At 43.0% G+C, this 27,060-nt stretch overlaps 1 protein-coding gene across 1 annotated transcript in view; it reads left to right on the plus strand.

The window, feature by feature from the left end:
• The window catches only part of LOC119930037 (exocyst complex component 1-like), an 88,644-nt gene that overhangs the window by 34,833 nt on the left and 26,751 nt on the right, over positions 1-27,060 (plus strand). The window contains exons 8-9 of the mRNA XM_038748461.1: positions 3,460-3,609; positions 6,947-7,037. Coding sequence (XP_038604389.1) covers positions 3,460-3,609; positions 6,947-7,037 — 241 coding nt within the window. The remainder of the gene's footprint in view (positions 1-3,459; positions 3,610-6,946; positions 7,038-27,060) is intronic.

A 27,060-nucleotide genomic window follows, 5' to 3' on the forward strand; every position in this document is an offset into this window, starting at 1 on the left:
TAGCTGATTTGTCCAAGGTAATACAGTAGGCGAGTGGCGGAGCCGGGATTAGAATCCATGTCTCCTGACTTCTAGTCCTGTCTTCTTTCCCCTAGGCTGCATTTCCTCCATCACAAGAGGTGTTCTGTTATCTCCTTCCACAAGCAAGTCAGTCTCTCATGCATCAATCAATCAATCAACCTCTAAATTTGTTTTTCTACCTATGGCCTTTAAGGCCGGAAAAGAGAACATTTGAGGAGTTAAAGGAAATATGACCCACATGCAGATTTCCTCTTTTTTTTAACCATCTCAGCCTTACCATCCTTATATTTTATTCTAAGATTGTGAGTCCCTGGAGGACCAGGGATCATGTCTAACTCTCACTTGTGTATTTTTTCCCCCAGTAATAATAATAATAATAATGATAATGCCATTTATTAAGCACTTACTATGTGCAAAGCACTGTTTTAAGCGCTGGCGAGGTTACAAGGTGATCAGGTTGTCCCACGGGGGGCTTACAATCTTAATCCCCATCTTCCAGATGAGGTAACTGAGGCCCAGAGAAGTTAAGTGACTTGCCCAAAGTTACACAGCTGACAATTGGCGGAGCCCGGATTTGAACCCATGAACTCTGACTCCAAAGCCTGTTCTCTTTCCACTGAGCCACGAGCTCTACACACAGTAGTTGTTTAATAAATACTATTGCTATTACTACTACTATTACTCCTCCTCCTCCTATGTTGCTGACTTGTACTTCCCAAGCGCTTAGTACAGTGCTTTGCACACAGTAAGTGCTCAATAAATACTATTGAATGAATAAATTAATCTCCGGTATTTACTGATCTCCTACTGAATGCCAGGCACTGTACTAGGACTTGGGAGAGTAAAATGGAGGAAAAGGACGAGACCCCTGCCCTTGAGGATTAGTTTAAAAATATATGTAATTTTAAAGGGAGGTCAGAGAATAAACAGTGCCCATGATGACGTCTTCTTTGATTTTGTTTTTGTTTTTAATGGTGTCTGTTAAGCGCTTACTATGTGCCAAGCACTGTACTAAGTACTGGCGTAGATACAATTTTATCAGCTCAGACACAGTCCCTGTCCCACATGAGGCTCACAGTCTAAATTGGAGGGGGGAAGATTTAATCCCCATTTTACAGATGAGGTAACTGAGGCACAGAGAAGTTAAGTGACTTGCCCAGGACCACGCAGCAAGCTATTGACAGAGCCAGGATTAGAACCCAAGTCATCTGACTCCGAGGCCCATGCTGTTTTGACTAGGCCACGCTGTTTCTCCATGCTGGTAAAATAGACAGGCTTGTCCAACAGAGTGCTATATATTTGAGACAAATGGATTCATTCACAGAGGGAACTTCATTTTTAATCTATTTGGGATTCTGCATAGACTCCCATTGTGAGGGATTGGTGAGGTTCGTGGGAAATAACCACCATCTTGTTTTTAGAAGAAAATTTCTGGGTGTTTACCTCCTTGCGTTCTGGAGATATTTCACCTTGGGCTTTCTTTGTGGTTCCTTCTAGAACAGTAGGAGGTCTTGAACTGGTCCCCACAATCCAACTTGTATTTTCTCTTCCCCCACTGAAGACTGTGGCCTAATGAATAGAGCCCAGGCCTAGGAGTCAGAATGTTAATAATAATAATTATGATTATGTTATTTGTTAAGCACCTACAACGTGCCAGGCACTGTACTAAGCACTGGAGTGGATACAAGCAAGTAATAATAATGTTGGTATTTGTTAAGCGCTTACTATGTGCCAAGCACTGTTCTAAATGCCAGGGGGGATACAAGGTAATCAAGGTTGTTCCACGTGGGGCTCACAGTCTTCATCCCCATTTTGCAGATGAGGGAACTGAGGCACAGAGAAGTGAAGTGACTTGCCCAAAGTCACACAGCTGACAAGTGGTGGAGCCGGGATTCGAACCCATGACCTCTGACTCCTAAGAATAATAATAGTAATAATAATAATAATAATGGCATTTATTAAGCACTTACTCTGTGCAAAGCACTGTTCTAAGTGCTGGGGAGGTTACAAGGTGATCAGGTTGTCCCACGGGGGGCTTACAGACTTAACCCCTGTTTTACAGATGAGGGAACTGAGGCCCAGAGAAATGAAGTGACTTGCCCAAAGTCACACAGCTGACAAGCGGTGGAGCTGGGATTTAAGCCCCTGACCTATGACTCCCAAGCCTGGGCTCTTTCCATTGAGCCTCGCTGCTTCTCTTCAGGTTGAACACAGTCCCCCTTCCACATGGGGCTCGCAATCTCAATCCCCATTTTACAGATGAGGTAACTGAGGCACAGGGAAGTGAATTGCTCAATTTCACACAGCAGACCAGTGGCAGAGCTGGGATTAGAACCCATGACCTTCTGACTGTCAAACCTGTGCTCTATCCACGATGCCATGCTGCTTTTCTCAAAGACAACTGCAATGGCTGGGAATTGAACCTGGGCCTCCCACGTGGCAGGCGAGATTTCTACCACTGAACCACTAATGGACCTGGGTTCTAATCCCGGTTCTGCCATTTGCCTGCTGTGTGACCTTGGGCAAGTCTTTTCACTTCTCTGTTTCTCAGTTCCCTCATCTGGAAAATGGGGATTAAGACTGCGAGTCTATGTGGGACATGGACTGTGTCCAACCTTGGGCAAGTCATTTCACTTCTCTGTTCCTCAGTTCCCTCATCTGTAAAATGGGGATTAAGACTGTGAATCTATGTGGGACATGGACTGTGTCCAACCTTGTATTTAACCCAGCACTTAGAATGGTGCCTGGCACATAGTAAGTGCTTAGCAGATACCATAAAAAAAAGTCCATGTTGACTTTCGAAGTCCTTCCTTTAATAGAACAAGGCTGCTTCCCCGCCAGAGCAGTGATAATCTCAATTTAAATAATTTGATTCCCAAGTTGCCCAGTGTCTCCTGCCTATAAAAGAAGCTTGACTTCCAGCATATTTCCACCCACTCCCTCACCTGGTCCTCCTCCCCTCTTTTATTTTTAACTTGCGTTTGGACATCTTGACAGTTGTGGCTTGCAGATTTTTGGATACTGCTCCTCTGAGTCACCCTCCCTAATCGAGATCCACGTTTGCAGAGACCTTGCGGTTTCTAATGAAAGATGCGCACACGCACATAAACACACACACACAAATAACACACACAACCCCCCAGGGAGTCATCTGACCAGGCCCTCAGCTGTAATATTCCATGGCTCTTCGGGTTACCCTACATCCTGTTTCCACTGGAAAGAAGAACCTCCCTTCCCCCACCTCAGCCAGCCACACCACGATTTTCAGGAAGGTCGGTGTTTTCCCTCTTTATTCCCACAAATGAGTTGTGTCAGAAGCACACTGGAAGTTTGGAGACTTGGAGCTCTGAGAGAAATGAAGCAAGGGCCACGGACTAGATAAAATTGGAGTGCCTTGCTTGGACTAGATAAAATTGGAGTGCCTTGCTGTCATTTTAGGGGACGGGTCACGTCTCCAGGGTAACACAACCAGAGAGGAAGCTGATCATCCCTACCCATGGGGACCACCACCAGGATCTGTTGCTCTTTGTCCCTCTTATGACTTGGCTGAAGAATACCAACCCGGCCCTGTTTCAAGACTTGCCAAAGGTACACAGGTGACAGAATATTTCCCGTGCACTCCGGAGGCGAGACGGCAACACTGACCGTGTGGCTGTGTTGAGTTCAGTCTACTGATATTTATTGAGTGTTTCCTGCATGCAGAGCACTGTACTAAGCAGTTGGGAGAGCACAATACAGAGAGGCAGCATGGCCTAGTGGAAAGAGCAAGGGTCTGGGAATCAGAGGACCTGGGCTCTACCAAGGTGTCACCTTGGGCAAATCACTTATCTGTCCCTCAGTTCTCCCATTCTAATAATAATAATAATGGTATTTGTTTAGCCCTTACCATTTGCCAAGCACCATTCTAAACTCTGGGGTAGCTACAATAATAATAATAATGATGGCATTTATTAAGCGCTTACTATGTGCAAAGCACTGTTCTAAGCGCTGGGGAGGTTACAAGGTGATCAGGTTGTCCCTCGTGGGGCTCACAGATTTAATCCCCATTTTCCAGATGAGGGAACTGAGGCCCGGAGAAGTTAAGTGACTTGCCCAAAGTCACACAGCTGACAATTGGTGGAGCCGGGATTTGAACCCATGACCTCTGACTCCAAAGCCCGTGCTCTTTCCTACTGAGCCACGCTGCTTCTGAAGGTAATTAGGTTGGACATATAAGTGCTTAACAAATAATATTAAAAAAATGCAACCAGAGTTGGTAAATATGTTCCCAGTCTAGAGAAGGAGCTTACAGTCTAGAGGTCAGTAAAATCCAACACAGCAGATATTTACCTAATGGTCTATGTTAAACTCCACTTCACCTCTAGACTATAAATGCTTTGTGGGCAGGGAAAGTGCCTACCAACTCTATTGTGTTATACTCTCCCAAACACTTAATACAGTGCTCGGCACACATTAATTGTTCAATAAATACCACTGATTGATTGATTGATTGACCATTCCATTCTAATCCCATCCACCCTAGTGGCATCACACAATCATCAATCATCAATCGAGAAGCAGCATGGCTCAGTGGAAAGAGCCCGGGCTTTGGAGTCAGAGGTCATGGGTTCAAATCCTGTCTCCACCAATTGTCAGCTGTGTGACTTTGGGCAAGTCACTTCACTATTCTGTGCCTCAGTTACCTCATCTGTAAAATGGGGATGAAGACTGTGAGCCCTACGAGGGACAACCTGATCACCTTGTAACCTCTCCAGTGCTTAGAACAGTGCTTTGCACATAGTAAGCACTTAATAAATGCCATCATTATTATTGTTATTATTATCAATCCCTGGAATTCCTAGTCAATTTCTAGTCAGATTTACCCCAATATGTGTTGGGCATTGGGAGTCAATAAATGTGGCTACTTCTACTACTAATCCAACCCAATTAACACAGACAGGGTTTTTCTAGGTAGTACCTTTTTACATTAACATTCTTTCGCATGCCTTAGCCATCAGAAAACAAGACCTTATCCTAGAGTGGCCATAAAATAATAATAATAGTATTTGTTAAGTGCTTACTCTGTGCCAAGCACTGTTCTAAGCACTGGGGTAGATACAAGATAATCGGGTTGTTCCACGTGGGGCTCACAGTCTTAATCCCCATTTTACAGATGGGGTAACTGAGGCACAGAGAAGTGTAGTGACTTGTCCAAGGTCACACAACAGACAAGTGGCAGAGCTGGGATTAGAAACCAGGTCTGTCTGACCCCTGGACCCATGCTCTATCCACTCACCACGCTGCTGCTGTATATTGAGCAATCAATCAATCAATGGCATCTATTAAGTGCTTTCTGTGTGCAGAGCACCATACTAAGCACTTGGGAGAGTACAATTCAACAGTCAGTTAATAGTATTTATTTATCACTTACTGTATGCACAGCACTATGCTAAACACATGGGAGAGTACAATATAACAATAAACAGACACATACCCTCCCCACAACGAGCTTACAGTCTTGAGGACTGATGGACATGATCCCTGCCCTCAAGAAACTTACAATCTGACGGGGGAAACAGACATGAAAATAAATTACAGATAGGGAAGTGGCAGAGCATAAGGATATGTACTCGCTGTGGGCGTGAGTATGGAAGCGCTTAAGATGTTTAAAAGACACAGAAAGGAGGGCAAATAGGGTGGGGAAAGGCAGGTTAGTCGGGGAAGGCTTCTTGGAGGAGATATGATTTTATTAATAGATCTTTGAAGGTGGGACAAGTGGTGGTCTGTCAGATATGAAAAATTTAGTTACATTAATGTCCATCTCCACCGCTAAATTGTAAGATCTTTGTGGGCAGGGAATGCATCCACTCATTGTTATATTGTACTCTTCCATGCCCTCAGGAAAGTGCACTGCGCACACAGTATGAGCTCAGTAAATACAATTGAATGAATGAATGAGTGAATGAATAATAAGAGCTTGGGAAAGTACCACCAAATTAGTAGATATAATTCTTGCCCTCAAAGCGTTTACAATCTAGCAGACTGTGATTGAAAATGTATTTGGGTAAGAATGCATCCATTCAGAGTTGACCAGAGACAATGGGTGTTGAATATTCTGCCCGATTCTCTTCGGAAATATAGCCCTCTTTTAGTTATGGCGGGCACGGAGGCAGAGTCTTTCTAGTTTCCTCCATTTCCCAACTTTTCCCTCTTATGGCTTCTTTGGATTTCTTCCCTTGCCATTTGCTTCAAATTTCTGACTTCTCTCTCCCCTCCACCCCTTTCCTATTCCGAGCAGCTGAGAATAGTTTGCAGCCCCCACTTCTTTACCCATTTTGGATAGAATAATATGCTGAGTTAAACTCCTGTCACCCCCATAAGAAAGATACGGTTAGAAAAATACAGTATCTGGAAGCATTTCTGAAGTATTCTCCTGCAGTTGCAGTATAAATGCCAAGAATGTAAGACAGGCTAGTGATAATGTAATGAGGAAAGTGTCGAAATCACAAGAAAGTAATGATCTTAGACAAACATCTTGGGAAGCAGGCAAATCTGTCTCTTTCACTACCAGGCGTGAATTATAGAGATGGAGGTGTGGGGAAGGATTAATTATTCTGGAAGCATCTGATTGTAGCAGATTCATCCCAAATCTAAGGCCGTCTTGGTTTCTGAGCTGTATGGGTTGCTAGCAAAAGGGATGTGGGTCCCAGTCTATGAATCCACTGCCAGAGGATTGCTATCTCTGCGCTGCTTAAAGCTATCTCTGCCCATCATTCTAGAAACTTCTCTGCAGTCTTTTGCCACACTGAAGGGCAGTGGATCAGTGAATGAGAGGAAGCTGTGGAAATGCAGAGAAGGCACCTTCTCAGTCTTGAGGGTGATGAGGAGGTGGGCAAGATATTAATAAATGAGAGTAATTGGTATTTCCATCTTTATTCCCTCCCAGATCTATACCAGAAACCTCAGCAAACTCTACGAGAGGCAAATCAGGATGTTTTTTGAGCGGGCGAGAATGCTGCTAGAGAGAACAAAAGAAAGTAAGAAGTATCATGTTGGGGACTTTGAAATAGGACAAGTGTTTCTATGATGGGGAAGGAAGATGTGGAAAGTTCATGATAAGCAATCAATCTTTATTTGGCATTTACTGTATGAGGAGCACTATACTAAGTACTTGGGAGAGTATAATATAACAATAGAACAGATACATTCCCTGCCCACAATGAACTTACACTCTAGAGGGGGAGACAGACATTAATATGAATAATAGATACATACATAAACATTGTGGGGCTGAGATGGAGGGAGTAAATCAGAGCATCTAATGGGAATATCTAAAAGACAGATAACACGAGCATAATTCTAGCTCTCTGTGTGCTAATGTAAGACCACATTCAGCTCCAGGTGACCTCTCCCCTTCTAGACTGTAAGTTTGTTGTGGGCATGGAATGTTTCTGCTAATTCTGCTGTACTGTACTCTCTGAAGTGCTTAGTATAGTGTTCTGCAGGTAGTAAGTGCTCGATAAATACTATTGATTGATTGATCAGTTCTGCTTGATGGATGAAACGATGTCACCCGTTCAGCTTACCTGGTTAGGAAGCATCTGCTCTCTCTTCTAGAAATCTTCATAGTGAAAGCTCTGGGCTTTTCTGTAATTATGCAGGATGAAGGTGCAATGTGGTGGTGTCCTTCAAATTCAAGGATGCTAATGCTCGTGGCATATTAGCATTATTTTCCAATCCATATCAATAGCACGAGCCCAGCCAAAGGGAGCTCAGTGGGAATTGAAAGGCATCAGAGACGATCAGTTGCTGTGCAGTGAACATCGGTGTAGACTTGCTGACTCCTACAGGAAAATTTCTCCCAGGTCAAGAGACCAGGCAAAGGGGTGCTAAAGGGGAGGAATAATAATAATAATAATGGCATTTATTAAGTGCTTACTATGTGCATAAACATCACAGAAGGCAGTAAAGCAGCTAGGGAGAATTCAGCTCTCTCTAATTTGAGTATTTGGGGGCATCAGCTTGATTAACTTCTACTACTCTTGCGCTTAGAACAGTGCCCATCACATAATAAGCATTCAAAAAATATCAAAATAATAATTTAATGGATACCAAAAGATTTATGTAGAAAAAAATCATCAGGATGAGGGAGTTTATGGAGTCTCCTTCTCCAGAGATTTTAAAGAAAAAGATAGAGAAGTTTTCCTTCAATCAGGGGGATGGAAACAGGGTGAATTTTCAAGGTTCTTTTTAGCTGTTTGGCTCTGGGTTCTGACTGACCTTTCTGGATTCAGGCCACCCTGTTCTATTTACTCCTCAGAATGGGATAACTTGCTGATTCCCCACTCTGAACACCCCCTCTCCCCCCGCCATCTCCATGTACACTGGTTATTTTTCTTTTATCAATCAATGGAATTGATTATTGTGGGCCAAGCATTTGGGAGAGCACAGCACAACAGAGTTGATAGATATTTTCCCTGCCCCCAAGAAGCTTACAATCTAGAGGAGGAGAAACATATTAAAGGCATCCAATATTCCTTCTCCCTTATCCTCTGTGTCACCTGTGGTTTACTTGCCCTTAGGCTTCTACATCTTCCCACATCCTCCTCTCTAGAATAATTATGGTATTTGTTAATCACTTACTGTGTGTCAAACAGTGTTCTAAGCATTAGTTTGGTTAGGAGATAGTCAGGTCCCACAGTCCAAATGGGAGGGAAAATGGGCATCGAATCCCATTTTGCGAAGAGGGAACTGAGGCACAGAGAAGTTATGTGACTTGCCCAAGGTCACCCAGGAAAGTGATGGAGCAGGGATTAGAACCCAGGTCCTCTTACTCCCAGGCCTGCCCACTTTCCACTAGCCCATGCTGTGTCTCAAAATCTGTGTTTTCCCTCTTTTTCTGGCAAGAGTCTGAACCCTCGTCTGAGATTACTTCTTACCCCAGCAATATGGACATTCTTGCTCGTTGTGGTCAGATAAATTTGTCTGTTCATTGTATATTGTACTCTCCCAAGTGCTTAGTACAGTGCTCTGCACACAGTAACCTCTCAATAAATACAATCGAATGAATGAAAGTTTCCAAATAGATTGGGTTTCCCTGGTTTCATTACTCATCGCCTCCTCCTCTTGTCTTGTCCAAATGCCATCTTCAGCCTCAGATTTTAGAAATCCAGATTTCTTCCCTCTCCCTGCTTTTTGATGTGCTTTCATCATATAACTAAAATAAAAATAACAACAACTTGGTTAGTTGTCATCTGACAGCTTCAGAGATAGTTTCCAGATGAATTCAGGGCACCTGATGAGAGCAGGCATCTACCACTGCTATTCCTATGTTGGGCGTTTTCCCAGAGTTCAGACAAAATGCAGTGTTGAATTTGCCCTCTCGGGCCGAGTTGAATAACTTTGCTGAGCCCGGTTGCTCTGGTTAAGTCATCCTGGAAAGCACTAATCAGGCATGAGGGCAGACAAGGACACCCTTGTCCACAATTCATTCATTCATTCAATTATATTTATTGAGCGCTTACTGTGTGCAGAGCACTGTACTAAGCACTTGGGAAGTACAAGTCGGCAACATATAGAGACGGTCCCGACCCAACAAAGGGCTCACAGTCTAGAAGGGGGAGACAGAGAACAAAACAAAACATGTGGACAGGTGTCAAGTCATCAGAACAAATGGAAATAAAGCTAGATGCACATCATTAACAAAATAAATAGAATAGTAAGTATGTACAAGTAAATTAAATAGAGTAATAAATATATATATATATAAAGTGCTATGGGGAGGGGAAGGAGGTGGGGCGGGGGGGATGGGGAGGAGGAGAGGAAAAAGGGGGCTCAGTCTGGGAAGGCCTTCTGGAGGAGGCGAGCTCTCAGTAGGGCTTTGAAGGGAGGAAGAGAGCTAGCTTGGCAGATGTGTGGAGGGAGAGCACTCCAGGCCAGGGGGAGGATGTGGGCCGGGGGTCGACGGCGGGACAGGCGAGAACGAGGTACATTGAGGAGGTTAGTGGCAGAGAAGCGGAGGGTGCGGGCTGAGCTGTAGAAAGAAAGAAGAGAGGTGAGGTCTTGTCTCTGCCTGTGTTCCTCTCTCCAAGTTTCCCAAGTGGGTATTTTATTCTTCCTCTTGCAGCTGTTTCCTTCAGGGTGGCTTTCTCTTCCTCTTTGGTTTGAACCTGCTACTCCGCTGTTATAGATTTCTCCTCTTCTATAGTGGCTTCCCCTCACCTCGCTCATTTAGTATCCTGCTCATGGTCTTGGCTCTGCCCAAGCTAACCTGTCTCAGTCCCTCGCCACTTGCCCACCAACTCTGCTCCACTTAAACCACATTCCTTCCTGTTCGTTCATTCGATCGCATTTATTGAACACTTACCGTGTGCAAAGCACTGTACTAGGTGCTTGGGAGAGTGTGATACCACAACAAACTAACACATTCCCTGGCCACAGTGAGCTCATAGTCTAGAGGTTTCCTTCAAAACCCAGTACTTACACAAGGTCTTCCCTGGCTAATCCCTGGTCACATGGTCCACCATAGCATTTAGTAATTTAAATTCATGTTGTGGGTTCTAGTTCAATCAGTTGATCAGACCATGAGCTCCTTGTGGGCAGGGAATGCGACTACTATTTCATTGCATCCTCCCAAGAACAGCGCTCTGCACACAGTACGTGTTCAATAAATATGACTTAATGATATATTAATTGAGTGCGTACTTGTGTGCACAGCACTGTAGTAAGCACTTGGGAAAGTACAATATAATAGAATTGGTAGCTGTGATCCCTGCCCTCAAGGAGCTTCCAGTGTCCAGGGGGAGACAGACATTAAAATAAAATAAATTTATATTAGCCCCCTCATTAAAATATAAGATCTTATATATAAGATCTTATTACTTTTTGTAATAATAATAATTATGGTACTTGTTAAGCACTTACTGTGTGTCAAACACTGTTCCAAGAGCTGGGGTAGATACAAATTAATCAGGCTGGACACCGTCCCTGTCTCACATAGGGCCCACCCTCTTAATCCCCATTTGTATATGGGCCACAGTCAAATACACTGCACAAGGGCCCATATTTAAGTGACAACTCTCCAATCAATTAATCGATCAGATCTATTGAGCACTTGTATGCAGAGCACTGTACTAAGTACTTGGGAGAGTACACAGTAAGTGCTCAACAAATACAACTGAATGGATACAACACAACAATGTCACTGACACATTCCCTGCCCAAGGTGAGCCCACAATCTAATAGGGGAGACAGACATTAATACAAATAAATAAATTATGGATATGAACATAATTGCCGTGGGGTTGGGTGGGGGTGTGTGAATAAAGGGATCAAGTCAGGATGACCCAGAAGGGAGTGAGAGGAAAGGAAATGAAGGCTTAGGGAAGCCCTCTTGGAGGAGATAAATAAGGCTTTGAAGGTGGGGAGAATAATTGTCTGTCAGATAGGAAGAGGGAGGGCATTCCAGGCCAGAGGCAGGACATGGACGAGAGTTTGGCTGTGAGAGAGATGAGATGGAGGTACAGTGACTAGGTTGGCATAAGAAAAAGACAGAGAAGCAGCGTGGCTTAGTAGAAAAAGCATGGTCATGGAAGTCAGAGGTTTTGGGTTCTAATCCCGGCTCCGCCACTTGTCAGCTGGGTGATTTTGGGCAAGTCACTCAACTCCTCTGTTCCTCAGTTACCTCATCTGTAAAATGGGGATTAAGATATGAGCCCCACATGGGACAACCTGATCACCTTGTATCTACCCCAGTGCTTATAACAGCGCTTGGCACGTAGTAAGTGCTTTACAAATGCCAGCATTATTTTCTAGACTGTGAGCCCGTTGTTGGGTAGGGACCATCTCTATCTGTTGTCGATGTATACTTCCCAAGTGCTTAGTACAGTGCTCTGCACACAGTAAGTGCTCAATAAATATGATTGAATGAATGAATGAAGGGGAACAAAGCGTGTGAGCAGAGTTGTAGTAGGAGAGTAATAATAATAATAATAATGATGGCATTTATTAAGCACTTACTCTGTGCAAAGCAATCAATCGTATTTGTTGAGCGCTTACTGTGTGCAGAGCACTGTACTAAGTGCTTGGGAAGTATAAGTTGTCAACATATAGAGACCGTCCCTACCCAACAGTGGGCTCACAGTCTAGAAGGGGGAAAAAGCACTGTTCTAAGTGCTGGGGATGTTACAAGTAATCAGGTTGTCCCACGGGGGGCTCACAGTCTCAATCCCCATTTTACAGATGAGGTAACTGAGGCACAGAGAAGTTAAGTGACTTGCCCAAAGTCACACAGCTGATAATTGGCAGAGCGGGGATTTAAACCCATGACCGCTAACTCCAAAGCCCGTGCTCTTTCCACTGAGCCATGCTGAGTAGCGAGGTGAGGTAGCAAGGTAATTGAGTGAATTATCAAAGCTGTTGCTAAACCGCCTATTCCAGAATCTTATTTCTGGACTGTGAGTTGAAGCTGCTTTGTTTTGCAAGTTTATGTCGGCATTATATTCAAAGCTTGTTCTCTAGAGATAGAAAGAAGTGGAGTAGGGCCAGACTCTATTGCAGTGGGGCTTTGACAGCCATGGCAGGAAACAGAAGCAGCTTGCTAGGAAGCTGCCAAGAAGGAATACATATAACACACACTGTCTTGAAAGCTAACCCTCTGTGCTGGAGCCATTCTGAAGATCCCAAAGCAAGGGCACTGCCTTTATTAATATTACTGATGATGATGATAATGATGACGGTATTTGTTCAAGGGTTTTCTAGGTTCCAGGTACTATGAAGTATGGGAACTATGAAGTGACTCTCCTGGCTTCCTCTTCCACAGCCTAAGTGTGGGGCCCATCCAGATCGGCTGTCCCTCGAGGCATCAGTGGAGCTGGGATAGGACATTTAAGTGTTTTTGGGAAGATAAACCCGTATAACGTTTCTGGGTTTCACCAAGATGGAATTGCATGGGCTTCCCCAGGCCCCCATGAAAATTTTACAACCTCGATCTCTGCAGTTGTCGAGACAGCTGCATCCAATGTTGTGGTAGAGAAAAGGGCTCTTCTATTCACGTAACTCAGCCCTGGCAGCTTTGAGGCTTCTTCTTCTTTGCAGGGGAGAATCGGGTTTTTTCCAAGTTCATCAAGGCGATGTAGACCCATGGCCAGGGCAAATGCTCTTTCTCAGCTTTGAGAGTGGTTTTGCCCAGCTGAGCATCTCTCCCAAACACCTTTGGGTTCAGTTACTCCTGCCTGGAAGCAAAGGATTTGGGGTCAGCTGGTCTCTCCAGGCTGGGGTAGATACAAGTTAATCAGGTAGGACACAGTCCCTGTCATCAGCACCATCATCAATCGTATTTATTGAGCACTTACTGTGTGCAGAGCACTGTACTAAGCGCTTGGGAAGTACAGATTGGCAACATATAGAGACAGTCCCTACCCAACAGTGTGCTCACAGTCTAAAAGGGGGAGACAAACCAAACATACTAACAAAATAAAATAAATAGAATAGATATGTACAAGTAAAATAAATAAATAAGTAGAGTAATAAATATGTACAAACATGTATACATATATACAGGTATATACATATATACAGGTCCCTATGGGACTCACAGTCTTAACCCTCATTTTACAGATGAGGTAAGTGAGGCCCAGAGAAGTGAATTGACTTGCCCAAGGTCATGCAGCAGACAAGTGGAAGAGCTGGGTTTAGAACCCACATCACTCCCAGGCCCATGCTCTATCCATTAGGTCATAATTATCATTATTATTACTGTTCTTATTATATTTGTTAAGAGCTTACTAGGTGTCAAGCACTGTTCTAAGTTCTGGGGTAGATACAAGTCAATAAGGAAAGCAGCATAGCCTAGTGGAAAGATCACAGGCCTGGGAGCCAAAGTACCTGGGTTCTAATACTTCTCCACTTCTCTGCTGTTTGAGCTTAGGCAAGTCAGTTCCCTCACCTGTCAAATCATCATCATCATCATCATCATCAATCGTATTTATTGAGCGCTTGCTATGTGCAGAGCACTGTACTAAGCGCTTGGGAAGTACAAATTGGCAACATATAGAGACAGTCCCTACCCAATAGTGGGCTCACAGTCTAAAAGACTGTGGGGATTAAGACTGTGAGCCCCATGTGGGACAGGGATTGTGACCAACCTGATTATCTTGTAACTACCCCAGTGCTTAGTACAGTGCCTGGCACATAGTAAAATGCTTAACAAATACCATAAATGAATAAAAATTGAGTCAGACAGAGAAGCCCAGTCCTTCAGGGGGCTCGCAATCTAAGCAGGAGGGAGAGCAGGTATTGAAAGCTCATTTTACAGTTCAGTTAAGTGACTTGCCCAAGGTCACACAACAGACAAATGGTATATATTCTGTCCTCCAGACCTGTGCTCTTTCCAATCAATCCATCAATCGTATTTACTGAGCGCTTACTGTGTGCAGAGCACATGCTGCTTCTCAACCTTTTGAGGAAGGGTTGAAGGAACAAGGATTAGTCAGATTGGAAAAGACAAGGTGGAGGGTCAGTTTAACAATTGTCTTTGAGAACATAAAACTTCTACACTGAGGAAATCGGTCAGTCACTTTATTGAGAGCTTACTGCGTGCAGAGTGTTGTACGAAGTGCTAGGGAGAGTACACTATAACAATAAATAGACACATTCCCTGCCCACGACGAGCTACAGGAAGAGACCAGTGTTTTGACAGTTTCTTTCCCTTTAGCTACCAGTTAGTGTGGCAACAAAAATCCTAGTATGGTCCTGGAAAACTGGGACTTCAGATTCTTATTTCATAAGACTCTCGTGGGCTGTGAACTTTGCCGTCTCGTCTCGTTCTCCCTGAGCCAAGCAGGTCAGACTGTAACCAACCTAATTATCTTGTATCTACCCCAATGCTCAGCACAGTGCTTGGGACATAGTAAGAGCTTAACAAATGCAACTGTTACTGTTATTGTTGTTATTATTAATAATGAAAACATGGGGCATTTGGAAATATCCCATGAGCCTCAGTCTCATAATATAGATATAAGAAGCCATTTGTATAGTTGAAATAATGCTTTGGAAGAGTAATTAATTAATTATGGTATTTATTAAGCACTTACTAGGTGCCAAAGACTGTACTAAGTGCCAGGATGATACAAGATAATCAGGTTGGACACTATCCCTGTCCCAAATGGAATTCACGGTCTAAGTAGGAAGAAGTAGGATTTAATCCCCAATTTACAGAGGAGGTAATTGAGGCCCTGAATAGTTAAGAAATGTGCCCAAGGTCACACAGCAGACAAGTTACGGAGCTGGATTTAGAACCCAGGTCCTCTGACTCTCTGTCCTTTGCTCTTTCCACGGAGCCACAAGTACATGCCTGAAAGGTAGTTTTTAATCCAATTGAGTCAAAGACCAACTTTGGGAATTGGGGGACCAACAAAGTGCATTATTTGCATCTCCAGATAGATGTTTTTAAATGTTTTGCCTTCAGTATCTTGAGATTAATGATTCAGCTGTTCTCTTCCCCTGCAACAGTACTGCATAGTTCTTTTTCTTCTCATTCAATCCGTGGCTTTTATTGAGCTCTTCTTGTGTGAGCAGTGTGCTAAAGATTTAGGAGAGTACAATAGAGTAAGGAGACATAATTCCTGCCCTCAAGGAGCTTAGACCCTAGTCATCTACCCTTCAGTAGCCAGTCATTGCCTTCTAACTTTGCATTGGACCGTCTTGTCCTCCCACCTCCCCGAAAGGTGTGTTAAAATTTAGCTCTCAACTGCCGATAGATTCATGGTCAAGTCTCCAGATCTCTTTCTCTCTCTACACAGATAAATGGACAACAAAAATCCAATCGTCTTTCATGCTTTCTCCTTAAACCAATTCCCATTAAGGTATTTTTAGTAATCACTTAATTTTTAATATCAAAACTTGGCTTCAAATGACAGAAGGGAAAGTCTCGGGATGGATTGATATTCTATCTTATTAAATGTAAATCTATAACTCTGGATTTGGAAAGCCACTATTTACAGAAATGTGAGTTAAACTAATGGCATTTGTAAATGCACTGGCCAACAGTTGCACTGTAATTCCTTCACTGATAATGCCACAGGTTTATTTCCTTGTCTTTTTTTAGATAGCACTTACCAATTAGAAGTTTTCTTCAGAAACTTCTGAAGGACTCTGAGAAATGTTCTCAACTGTCTTATTCCTTTAAAATTAGGTCTTAGTACTCCTGCAAATCAAAATATGAGAAACAGGATTAGCAAGGAGAAGTCCATTTTTATTAGTAGGATCAGATCAATATTTTAAATTAGCTTGAATAATATTGAGATAATGTAATTAGATTTTTTTCCACATGAGGTGTTTGGTGGAAAAAACTATGGGTAAAATCCTCTTTAGCCCATACTTTACTTTAAAAATCAATAAATAAGACAAAACTAAAAGTTTTATGTTTTAAAAACTTCTGTTTTAAATCTATAAACTGATGGGCAGAAAAGGAACTAGAGTCCTCTGAAATATAAAACCAGTTTGTGATACTGTGTAACATATAAAAAGTGAGTCTGTGTAATTTAAGTGTTATGGAAAAATTAGAATATCAAGTTAAATATTTTTTCAGTTTATGAAGTGCGTTTGTCTCTTGAAAGTCTTCAGCAAATATCAATTCAGCATACAGGTGAAGGGAGAATGTTAATATTATCACTGTTTCAGAGATGACGCTCGCAGAACTGGTGGATGTGAGAGAGAAGGTAAATACCTTGTCTAAGGCACCAAAGACAGTTAATATTAAAACGGCCAAGTTCTTGAATTCCGGGTTGATAAACCAGTCCTGGTCAATGTTAGTTCAATGAACAACTCCTTCCTTCTGCAGGGTTTAAGTTTTTAGGGGTGTTTTTATGGTATTTGTTAAGCACTTACTATGTTCTAAGCTCTGTGATAAATACAAGGTAATCAGGTTGGACACAGTCCCTGTCCTACATAAGGCTCATAGTCAAATAGGGAGGGAGGCTACAGGTATTGAATCCCCATTTTACAGATGAGGTAACTGAGGCACAGAGAAGTGAAGTGACTTGCCCAAGGTCACACAGCAGACAAGTGGCAAAGCTGGGATTAGAACCCAGGTCTTTTGACTAGCAGGACTATGCTCTTGCTAGTAGGTCAAATTGCTTCTAAGGATAGTAAAAGGCAGTTCACTGATGGAGAGTGGGATGTTAACTATGATGGTACTTTTCCCGACTAGATTGTAGGCTCTTTGTGGGCGGGAATCATGTCTACAGTGATGTCTATTGCACTCTCCCAAGTGCGTAGTACAGTGCTCAGCGGAGTAAGCACTCAATAACTGCTATTACTTCTATTCCTTGATTGATTGTATCTTCCTTTAAGTGGCTTGCCCAAGGTCAAGTGGAGGACCTGGGATTAGAACCCAGGTCATCCGAGGTCATGGGTTCAAATCCCGGCTCTGCTACTTGTCGGCCATGTGACTTTGGGCAAGTCACTTCACTTCTCTGTGCCTCAGTTACCTCATCTATAAAATGGGGATGAAGACTGTGAGCCCCATATGGGACAATCTGATCACCTTGTGTGTACCCCAGCGCTTAGAACAGTGTTTTGCACGTAGTAAGCACTTAACAAATACCATCATCATCATTGTTATATTATTATCATTATTTAGAAGGTCGTGGGTTCCAATCCAGCTCCACCACATGTTTGCTGGGTGGGCTTGGGCAATTGCTTCACTTCTCTGGACCTCAGTTACCATCTGTAAAATGGGGATTAAGAGTGTGAGTCCTGGGCAGGACAGGAACTGTGTCCAACCTAACTTGAATCTACCTCAGTGTTTAGAACAGTGCTTGGCACATAGTAAGAACTTAACACGTACCATAATTATTATCATTATTATTATTATTATTAGTTCCCGCACCTGCAGATTGGGGATGCAATTCCTGTTCTCCCATCTACTTAGACCAAAAGCCCCATTTGGGACCGAATTACCTCGCATCTTCCCCAGTGTTTAATACAGTGCTTGGGACATAGCAAGCTCTTTACAGATACCGCAACTTGATTGAATTGGGTAGCTAGGCAAAACATTTGATGGATTAGATAAGCTTCTAAAAATGATATGTATGACTGCCTTAGAACCACACTTTATGATTCAGTGCTCAACAAGGAAAATGAAGGTACTAGAAACTGTGAGTATCTGAAACGTTCTAAACTTGAAGAAAGATAGCAATCGGAGGGAAAGCCAACTGGCTTCACAGCCAAAGATTTCACCTGGAATGAAGATAACGGGGAGATGAATAGCAGCAACAGTTGCTGGAACATCTAATTCATTCATTTCATTCAATCGTATTTATTGAGTGCTTACTGTGTGCAGAGCACTATACTAAGTGCTTAGGAAGTACAAGTTGGCAAGATATAGAGACGGTCCCTACCCAACAGTGGGCTCACAGTCTAGGAGGGGGAGACAGAGAAGAATACCAAACATACTAACAAAATAAAATAAATAGAATAGATATGTACAAGTAAAATAAATAGAGTAATAAATATGTACAAACATATATACAATTATAGATATATACACATCATTAATCAAATCACAGTCTAGAAGGGGGGAGACGGACAACAAAACAAAACATATTAACAAAATAAAATAAATAGAATAAATATGTACAAATAAAATAAACAAATAGAGTAATAAATACGTACAAACATTTATACATATATACAGGTGCTGTGGGGAGAGGAAGGATGTAAGGTGATGGGGAGGGGGAGGAGGAGGATCTAATCCGGCATTAGACACACCAACTGAATTTTCACTGATGCTAAGATCACTGTGTTGAGGGGTCTGTGGGTAATGACTGTCACAGAGCGAGGTGACATCCCATTAAAGGCAGATTCATGCTGGGATGATGCTAGAATGGGTGAAGAGGAGGAAAGAGAGTTGTAGAAATGGCTTGCAGGTGGAATACAATGCTCCTTTGTGCAAATTATTAGCAAAAATCAGGAAGAGAATGCAAGGAAATTGCCCTCTAGACTGTTAGATTTCGCCCAAACGTTTTGTTAGCCCTCTAGACTGTAAGATCCTTGTGGACAGGGAATTTGTCTATCAGCTCTACTGCACTATTCTCTCCTAATCACCTAGTACATTGCTCAGCACACAGAAAGTGCTCAATAAAGACCATAGATTGATTACAGCAGTCTTGAAGTCCCACGATATCTTTGGTTCCCTCCTCTCTATAATAATAATGATAATGATAGTAGGAATGGTACTTGTTAAGGGCTTACTATGTGTCAAGCACTGTCCTAAGCCCTGGGGTAGATACAAATTAATCAGGTCGGCCACAGTCCCTGTTCCACGTGGGGCTCACACTCTTAATCTCCATTTTACAGACAAGGTAACTGAGGTCCAGAGAAGTGAAGTGACTTGTCCAAGGTCACATGGCAGAGATGTGGCAGAGCTGGGATTAGAACCCAGGTCCCTCTGACACCCAGGACTGTGTTTGATTCACTAAGCCATGTTGCCAAGGTTCAAAAATCTGGGACAAGTAAAATCTCCACTAGCCCTTAAAATGGACTCCATCTCCACCCACGTGGGTCAATGTCAGCTCCTGCTCCTCACGCAGTGTGGTTTAGTGGAAAGAGCCCAGGCTTGGGAGTCAGATGTCATGGGTTCTAATCTCCGCTCTGCCACTTGTCTGTTGTGTGACCTTGAACAAAGTCACTTGACTTCTGTGTGCCCCAGTTACCTCATCTGTAACACAGAGATTAATCAGTCAATCAATCAATCGTATTTATTGAGCACTTACTGTGTGCAGAGCACTGTACTAAGCGCTTGGGCAGTACAAGTAGGCAACATATAGAGACAGTCCCTACCCAACAGTAGGCTGTGAGCCCCACGTGGGGCAACCTGATCACCTTGTATCTGCCCCAGTGCTTAGAACAGTGCTTGGCACATAGTAAGTGCTTAACAAATTCCATCATCATTATTATTATATCCAGAATAGCCCCTATTAATAATGATAATAATAATAATAATGATGGTATTTGTTAAGCGCTTACTATGTGCAAAGCACTGTTCTAAGCACTGGGGGCATACAAGGTGATCACATTGTCCCACGTGGGGCTCACAGTCTTCATCCCCATTTTACAAATGAGGGAACTGAGGCCCAGAGAAGTTAAGTGACTTGCCCAAAGTCACACAGCTGACAATTGGCAGAGCTGGGATTTGAACCCATGACCTCTGACTCCAAAGCCCGTGCTCTTTCCACTGAGCCACGCTGCTTCTCTGTTGGTCAGTGGGGATCTCTGATCATCCCCCTCTTGGTCCAGACCAATTTGCCCGGTCCATTCCCACATCCAAGTGCCCAAAGGCGCTGCTTCCGAGCCATGGAACATGGCAGTAAGCACTTGGGCCGAGGCGGGGGCTGGGAACCCTCTCACTTGGCTTTCACTTTTACTGTGTTAGAGAGTCACTGGGCCAGTGAAAGGCCAGAAATTGTTATGCTTCCAATTGGGTACGTTTGGGCCAAAACCAGCTCTTTAAATACACCAAAGCAAGCTGTGAACTGCAGCTCGACAGTCAAACCTCAGCAGGATTTCAAGACTGATGCTATAATTAGCAGCAACAGCTTGAAGGAAGACAGACCAGTCACTAGAAATCTGAAATGAAGCCAGCACTGAGAGAGAAAGAGAGATTCGCTGGTCGATCCAGACTTCCCAAAGGAAACTTGGTGGCGTAGTGGAGAGAGCACTGGCTTGGGAAGCAGAAGGTCAAGGGTTCTAATCCTGACTCTGCTACTGTTGCTGAGTGACCTTGGGAAAGTCACTTCACTTCTGTGAGCCTCAGCTGTATCATCTGTAAAACGGGGATCGAGACCTTGAGTCCCATGTGGGACAGGGACTGTGTCCAACCTGATCTGCTTGTATCCACCACAGCGTTTAGTACAGTGCCTGGCACAGAATAAGCACATAACAAATACCATAATTATTATCATTATTGTTATTATATACTATTTCCTTTGGGTTCCATGCGGAACAGGGACTGTCTGATCTGATTAACTTGTATCTACCCCAGTGCTTAGAACAGTGCTTGACACACAGTAAGCCCTTAACAAGTACCATTCTTACTATCATTATCATTATTATGATTATTATTACAGAGAGGAGGGAATCAAAGATATCATGGGACTTCTTTCCCACAGACATTAAGCTTTATTTCAGTAGTTTGTTTATTGTTTCTTTGGAACAATTTAAATTGTCACATCGCCAGCTCCTAAGAAGAATGGAATACATTAAAGTGCTTACTATGCAGTGAGCATTGTGCTCAGCACTAATGTAGATACAGGATAGTCAGATTGAATTTAGTGCCTATCCAAGAAGGGCTCACAGTCTAAGGGAAAGAGAGAACAGGCATTTAATCCCCATATTATAATAATGATGGCATTTGTTAAGCGCTTACTATGTGCAAAGCACTGTTCTATGGATGATGAAGCTGAGGTGCAGAGGAGTTAAATAACTTGCCCACAGTCACACAGCAGGCAAGTGGCGGGACTGGGATTAGAACCCAGATCCTCTGTCAGGCCTGTTCTCTTACCACTAGATCATGCAGTTCTTGCCTCCCTAATCTTTCATTCATTCAATTGTATTTATTGAGCGCTTACTGTGTGCAGAGCACTGTACTAAGCACTTGGGAAGTACAAGTCGGCAACATGTAGAGATGGTCCCTACCCAACAACGGGCTCACAGTCTAGATGAACCAGACTGGGAAAGGGGTAATGGTCAGCAGCAATGAAAGATCTTTCCAGAATATTTGGAGGCTTTCCTTCACTTCTTTCAATCTTATTTATTCATTCATTCAATCGATCATATTTATTGAGCACTTACTGGCTGCAGAGCACTGTACTAAGTGCTTGGGAAGTACAAGTTACTCATCGCCTCCTCTTGTCTTGTCCAAATGCCATCTTCAGCCTCAGATTTTAGAAATCCAGATTTCTTCCCTCTCCCTGCTTTTTGATGTGCTTTCATCATATAACTAAAATAAAAATAACAACTTGGTTAGTTGTCATCTGACTCAGCTTCAGAGATAGTTTCCAGATGAATTCAGGGCACCTGATGAGAGCAAGCATCTACCACTGCTATTTCTATGCCGGGCATTTTCCCAGAGTTCAGACAAAATGCGGTGTTGAATTTGCCCTCTCGGGCCAAGTTGAATAATTTTGCTGAGCCCGGTTGCTCTGGTTAAGTCATCCCGGAAAGCACTAATCAGGCATGAAGGCAGGCAAGGACACCCTTGTCCACAATTCATTCATTCATTCAATTGTATTTATTGAGCGCTTACTGTGTGCAGAGCACTTTACTAAGCACTTGGGAAATACAAGTCGGCAACACATAGAGATGGTCCCTACCCAACAACGGGCTCACAGTCTAGATGAACCAGACTGAGAAAGGGGTAATGGTCAGCAGCAATGAAAGATCTTTCCAGAATATTTGGAGACTTCCATTCACTTCTTTCAATCTTATTTATTTCTTCATTCTATCGTATTTATTGAGCGCTTACTGCATGCAGAGCACTGTACTAAGTGCTTGGGAAGTACGAGTCGGAAACATATGGAGACAGTCTCTACCCAACAACGGTCTCACCGTCTAGAAAAGAGAGACAGACAACAAAACAAAACATATAGACAGGTGTCAGAATCGTCAGAACAAGTAGAATTGTAGCTATATACACATCATTACCAAAATAGAATAGTAAATATGTACAATTAAAATAAATAGAGTAAAAAATCTGTACAAATATATACAAGTGCTGTGGGGAGGGGAAGGAGGTAGGACTTTGAGTGCTTACTGTGTGCAAAGCACTGTACTTAGAGAAGCAGCATGGCTCAGTGGAAAGAGCATGGGCTTTGGAGTCAGAGGTCATGGGTTCAAATCCCTGCTCCGCCAATTGTCAGCTGTGTGACTTTGGGCAAGTCACTTCACTTTTCTGGGCCTCAGTTTCCTCATCTGTAAAATGGGGATTAAGACTGTGAGCCCCCCGTGGGACAACCTGATCACCTTGTACCCTCCCCAGTGCTTAGAACAATGCTTTGCACATAGTAAGCGCTTAACAAATGCCATTTTTTAAAAAGTGCTTGATTCAATCTAAGACTTGACTCTGCCTTCTGAGTTTGGGGCTGGAGTTGGTGGTAATATCTATAGCAGGAATGAGAAATATTGCTGAGAAGAGAGCTGCTTTGTATGGAAGCAGTGTGGCCTAGTAGAAAGAACATAGGCCTGGGTGTCAGGGGTCCTGGGTTCAAATCCCAACTCTGCCATTTACCTACTGTGTGACCTGGAGAGGTCTCTTCACTTCTCTGTGCCTCAGCTTCCTCAGCTGTAAAATGGGGATTCAATATCTGCTTTGCTTCCTACTTATGTGGGACAGGGATTGTGTCCAATCTGATTGATTTGTATCTACACCAGTGCTTAGTACAGTGTTGAGCACATAGACAAGCAGCGTGGCTCAGTGGAAAGAGCAGGGGCTCAGGAGTCAGAGATCATAAGTTCTAATCCCGGCTCTGCCACTTGTCAGCTGTATGACTTTGGGCAAGTCACTTCACTTCTCTGTGCCTCAGTTACCTCATCAGAAAATGGGGATTAAAGACTGTGAGTCCCAAGTGGGACAACCTGATTACCTTGTATCTCCCTCAGTGCTTAGGACAGTGCTTGACACAGAGTAAGCGCTTAACAAATACCATTACTATTATTATAGTGAGGGCTTAACAAATAGCATTAAAAAAATCCCCTAGCCATATTAGCCCTGATCTCTCAAGTCAGGCAAACTCTAAAGGTTGTCTCTTCAAACTGGGTTAAGAAGTATTAGATATACTGGTTGGCTCTTCTTACGATGCAAGAAATTAAGAAAAGTTTGGCTGTTGGCCACGACAATTAGTCACTTTAACGGAAAGAATGATAATCAGAGGTTTGCAAGATAATGAACCAATTTTCTTCCTTGCTGACAGACCAATGCCGTCTTTTTTAAGCGAATCAAGAAAAGCATCAGGCCTAGGGTAAGCTCACTCTGTCCACTGAGAAAGATGCACTACGTCTGATGAGCAAGTGAATTGTGTTTTTACCTCCTCTTGTGCCTCTCTCAGACAATTAGTTCCTGGACAAAAGAGCCAGGGAGAGAAACGGATCGGTACCATGTAAGAGCCTTTTATGAAAAATTATATTTATTCATTGAAAGGAAAGGAGTGCATGGTCCTTGTTCTGTCTCTCTGAAACCAAATGTCTCTGAAGCAAGAGTTTCTGTTGAGGTTGGGTGGGGCCCGTGGTGGAAGAAAACTAACATTTAACGAGGCTGAACCTGAGAAAGAAGCAGACTGAGGAAAGACCAGTTCTAATTTCTTATGTCTTCATTTCATGTCACACTTGGCTAATATCCCCTTTGTGCCATGCTTACGAAGATATCAGTTGCTCCTGAATGTAAAGATGAGTAACTCGATATACAATCTGATATCTTTCAGATAAACAAAAGAGCAGCTAACCTCATGTACAAGTATGGAGTGTACAGTACAGAACGCATTTGCCATTTGGCTTAGTCCATGAAAACAAACAGCTATCTCCATCTGCTCCTGACCAGGCTTAGGGCCAGGCACTTGGTGTTGCTTCCTGTCTTTTTGAACAAAAAGCTATTTCCCCAGCCCATGTTCTCCCGGAATGTTAGGAACAAGCCTCAATGAATTCCATGTCAAAAGTTCCATTTTAAAAGTTAAATGAAATGAACATAAAAAGTCTGGAGTTGTACCTAGCCAGGATTGATATTAATGATCTCACTTCAAATTCAACTCTGTTATATTTTACTCTCCCAAGCACTTCTATCAGTGAGAATAATAATAATAATACTCGTTAAGCACTTACTAAGTACCGGCACTGTACTAAGAGCTGGGATGGATACGAGTTAATCGGTTTGGACACATTTCCTGTCCCACATAGGGATCCCAGTCTTAATCCCCATTTTGCAGATGAGGTAAGTGAAGCCCAGAAAAGTGAAGTGACTTACCTAAGGTCACACAGCAGATAAGTGGAGGAACCGGGAATAGAACCCAGGTCCTTCTGAGTCCCAGGCCCATGCTCTATCCACTAGGCCATGCTGTTGTTGTATCCAGTGCTTAGAACAGTGCTCCAGCACTTAGAACAGTGCTTTGAACATAGTAAGCGCTTAGCAAATACCAAAATTATTATTATTATTATTATTATTATTATTATTATTATTATTATTATTATCAGGTCACAATCACCCTTGGAATTCATGAATTCAGGCTCCACAGTCTACAAGTGGCAGAGTGCTCTAGCTTCCCCCTGAATTTTCCAGAATAGAAATGATCCTCTACCTTGAGGTGAGAACATTCCCCAATGCCACTACCCATTCAGTCGTAGTTCAGATCATCATCTTTCATCATCTCCCTCTCCATCAACTTGACTGGAGCAAGGCCAATCACCCATAATGAAGGAGCAGATTGGATTTTTCCAAGTACTGAGACGCAATGACCCCTTCCCTCAGCAGATCGAGCTACTAGATTCGGAATCCTTTGTCTGACCATCGCAGGAGCCACGGTCACAAGCTGAGCTACCAAAATCCAAAATAACAGGTTAAAAAGCCTCCCTGAAGGCCCTCCACTTTCTCCTTTGTGTAGGAGCACAGAGGGGGTTGGCGAGAGATTTGCACCCTTACTATTTCTTATGAAAACTTCTAGGACATCACCAAGGGGTTTGGGCGAGTTAGCAGGTTTTGCACTCTCCTGCGGTGATCGCAAGCCAATTTTCCTTCTTAGAGTCCGGACAGAAATGAGAATGTTCCTGATTAGGGAACAGGATAACAAACAGTTCAGCACAGCCCTCTACAGGTCTAAGAACTACACAGCTGAATAGAAAGTACAAATTATATTTCCTTTCCTCTTCAAGGAAGCAGTAATCATCCAATTCCCTTTAATGGTCCACGACCTGCAGCGGGCAGGAGGGAGGAAAAGAGTGGTTGTTATTTATTTTTGTTGATTTTTCTCCGGCTAAGCAGAGCTTTTTACTGAAGTTTCCTTTGTGCTTTGAGTTTCCCTAGTGAAAAGTGACAAGGGAAACTCAAGATAGAAAAATCACCCCAGCCATAAGCCAACAACCATCTTAACCATCTGCTATTGAACAGACTTTTCTCGCTTTAGTGGTGTCTTGGGCACTGAGGGGGTGGAGGTGAAGGAGTGGTGAGTTTTTTTTATATTATCAGTCAGTCAATTAGTGGTATTTATTGAGCACTTATTGGGTGTGCAGGGTACTGTACTAAGTGCTTGGGAGATTACCATACAATACAGTTGGTAGATAATGCCCACATGGAGATTATGGACTCCTCTCCCCCTCCTCCCCCTCTCCATCCCCCTCATCTTACCTCCTTCCCTTCCCCACAGCACCTGTATATTTGTATATATGTTTGTACATATTTATTACTCTATTTATTTATTTATTTTACTTGTACATATCTATTCTATTTATTTTATTTCGTTAGTATGTTTGGTTTTGTTCTCTGTCTCCCCCTTTTCGACTGTGAGCCCACTGTTGGGTAGGGACTGTCTCTATATGTTGCCAACTTGTACTTCCCAAGCGCTTAGTACAGTGCTCTGCACACAGTAAGTGCTCAATAAATACGATTGATTGATCTAAATTGGCCTCACAATGATTTGGCGGATCAAGGCAGATGTCACTATTTACATTTTACAGATGGAGAAATTGAGGCACGGAATGATTTAGTAATTTGCTGTATGTGCTGGTCTGAAGTGCAAATCCTGCTGTGCCACCAAGTCTGTGACCTTAAGTAAATACTACTATTGCTAACTGGTTTAGTAGAGGTCGGGAGGGATGCTAGCAATCAGTCAGTCAGTCAGTGTTTGTGGAGCCCCCATTTAGGGCAAAGCAGGGAAGAAGGAAGGAAGATACCACTGATTGATTGATTGAAAAGCGTCTTGGCCTAGCTATAGGTGCCCACCAAAATGTGGGCCTTTCCTGGGGTAGGTAAGAGAGAGAAAGAGAGAGAGAGAGAGGGAGAGAGAGGAATGGAAGGAGGAC

The sequence above is a fragment of the Tachyglossus aculeatus genome, chromosome 6 (assembly GCF_015852505.1).
Source record: "Tachyglossus aculeatus isolate mTacAcu1 chromosome 6, mTacAcu1.pri, whole genome shotgun sequence".
NCBI lineage: Eukaryota > Metazoa > Chordata > Mammalia > Monotremata > Tachyglossidae > Tachyglossus > Tachyglossus aculeatus.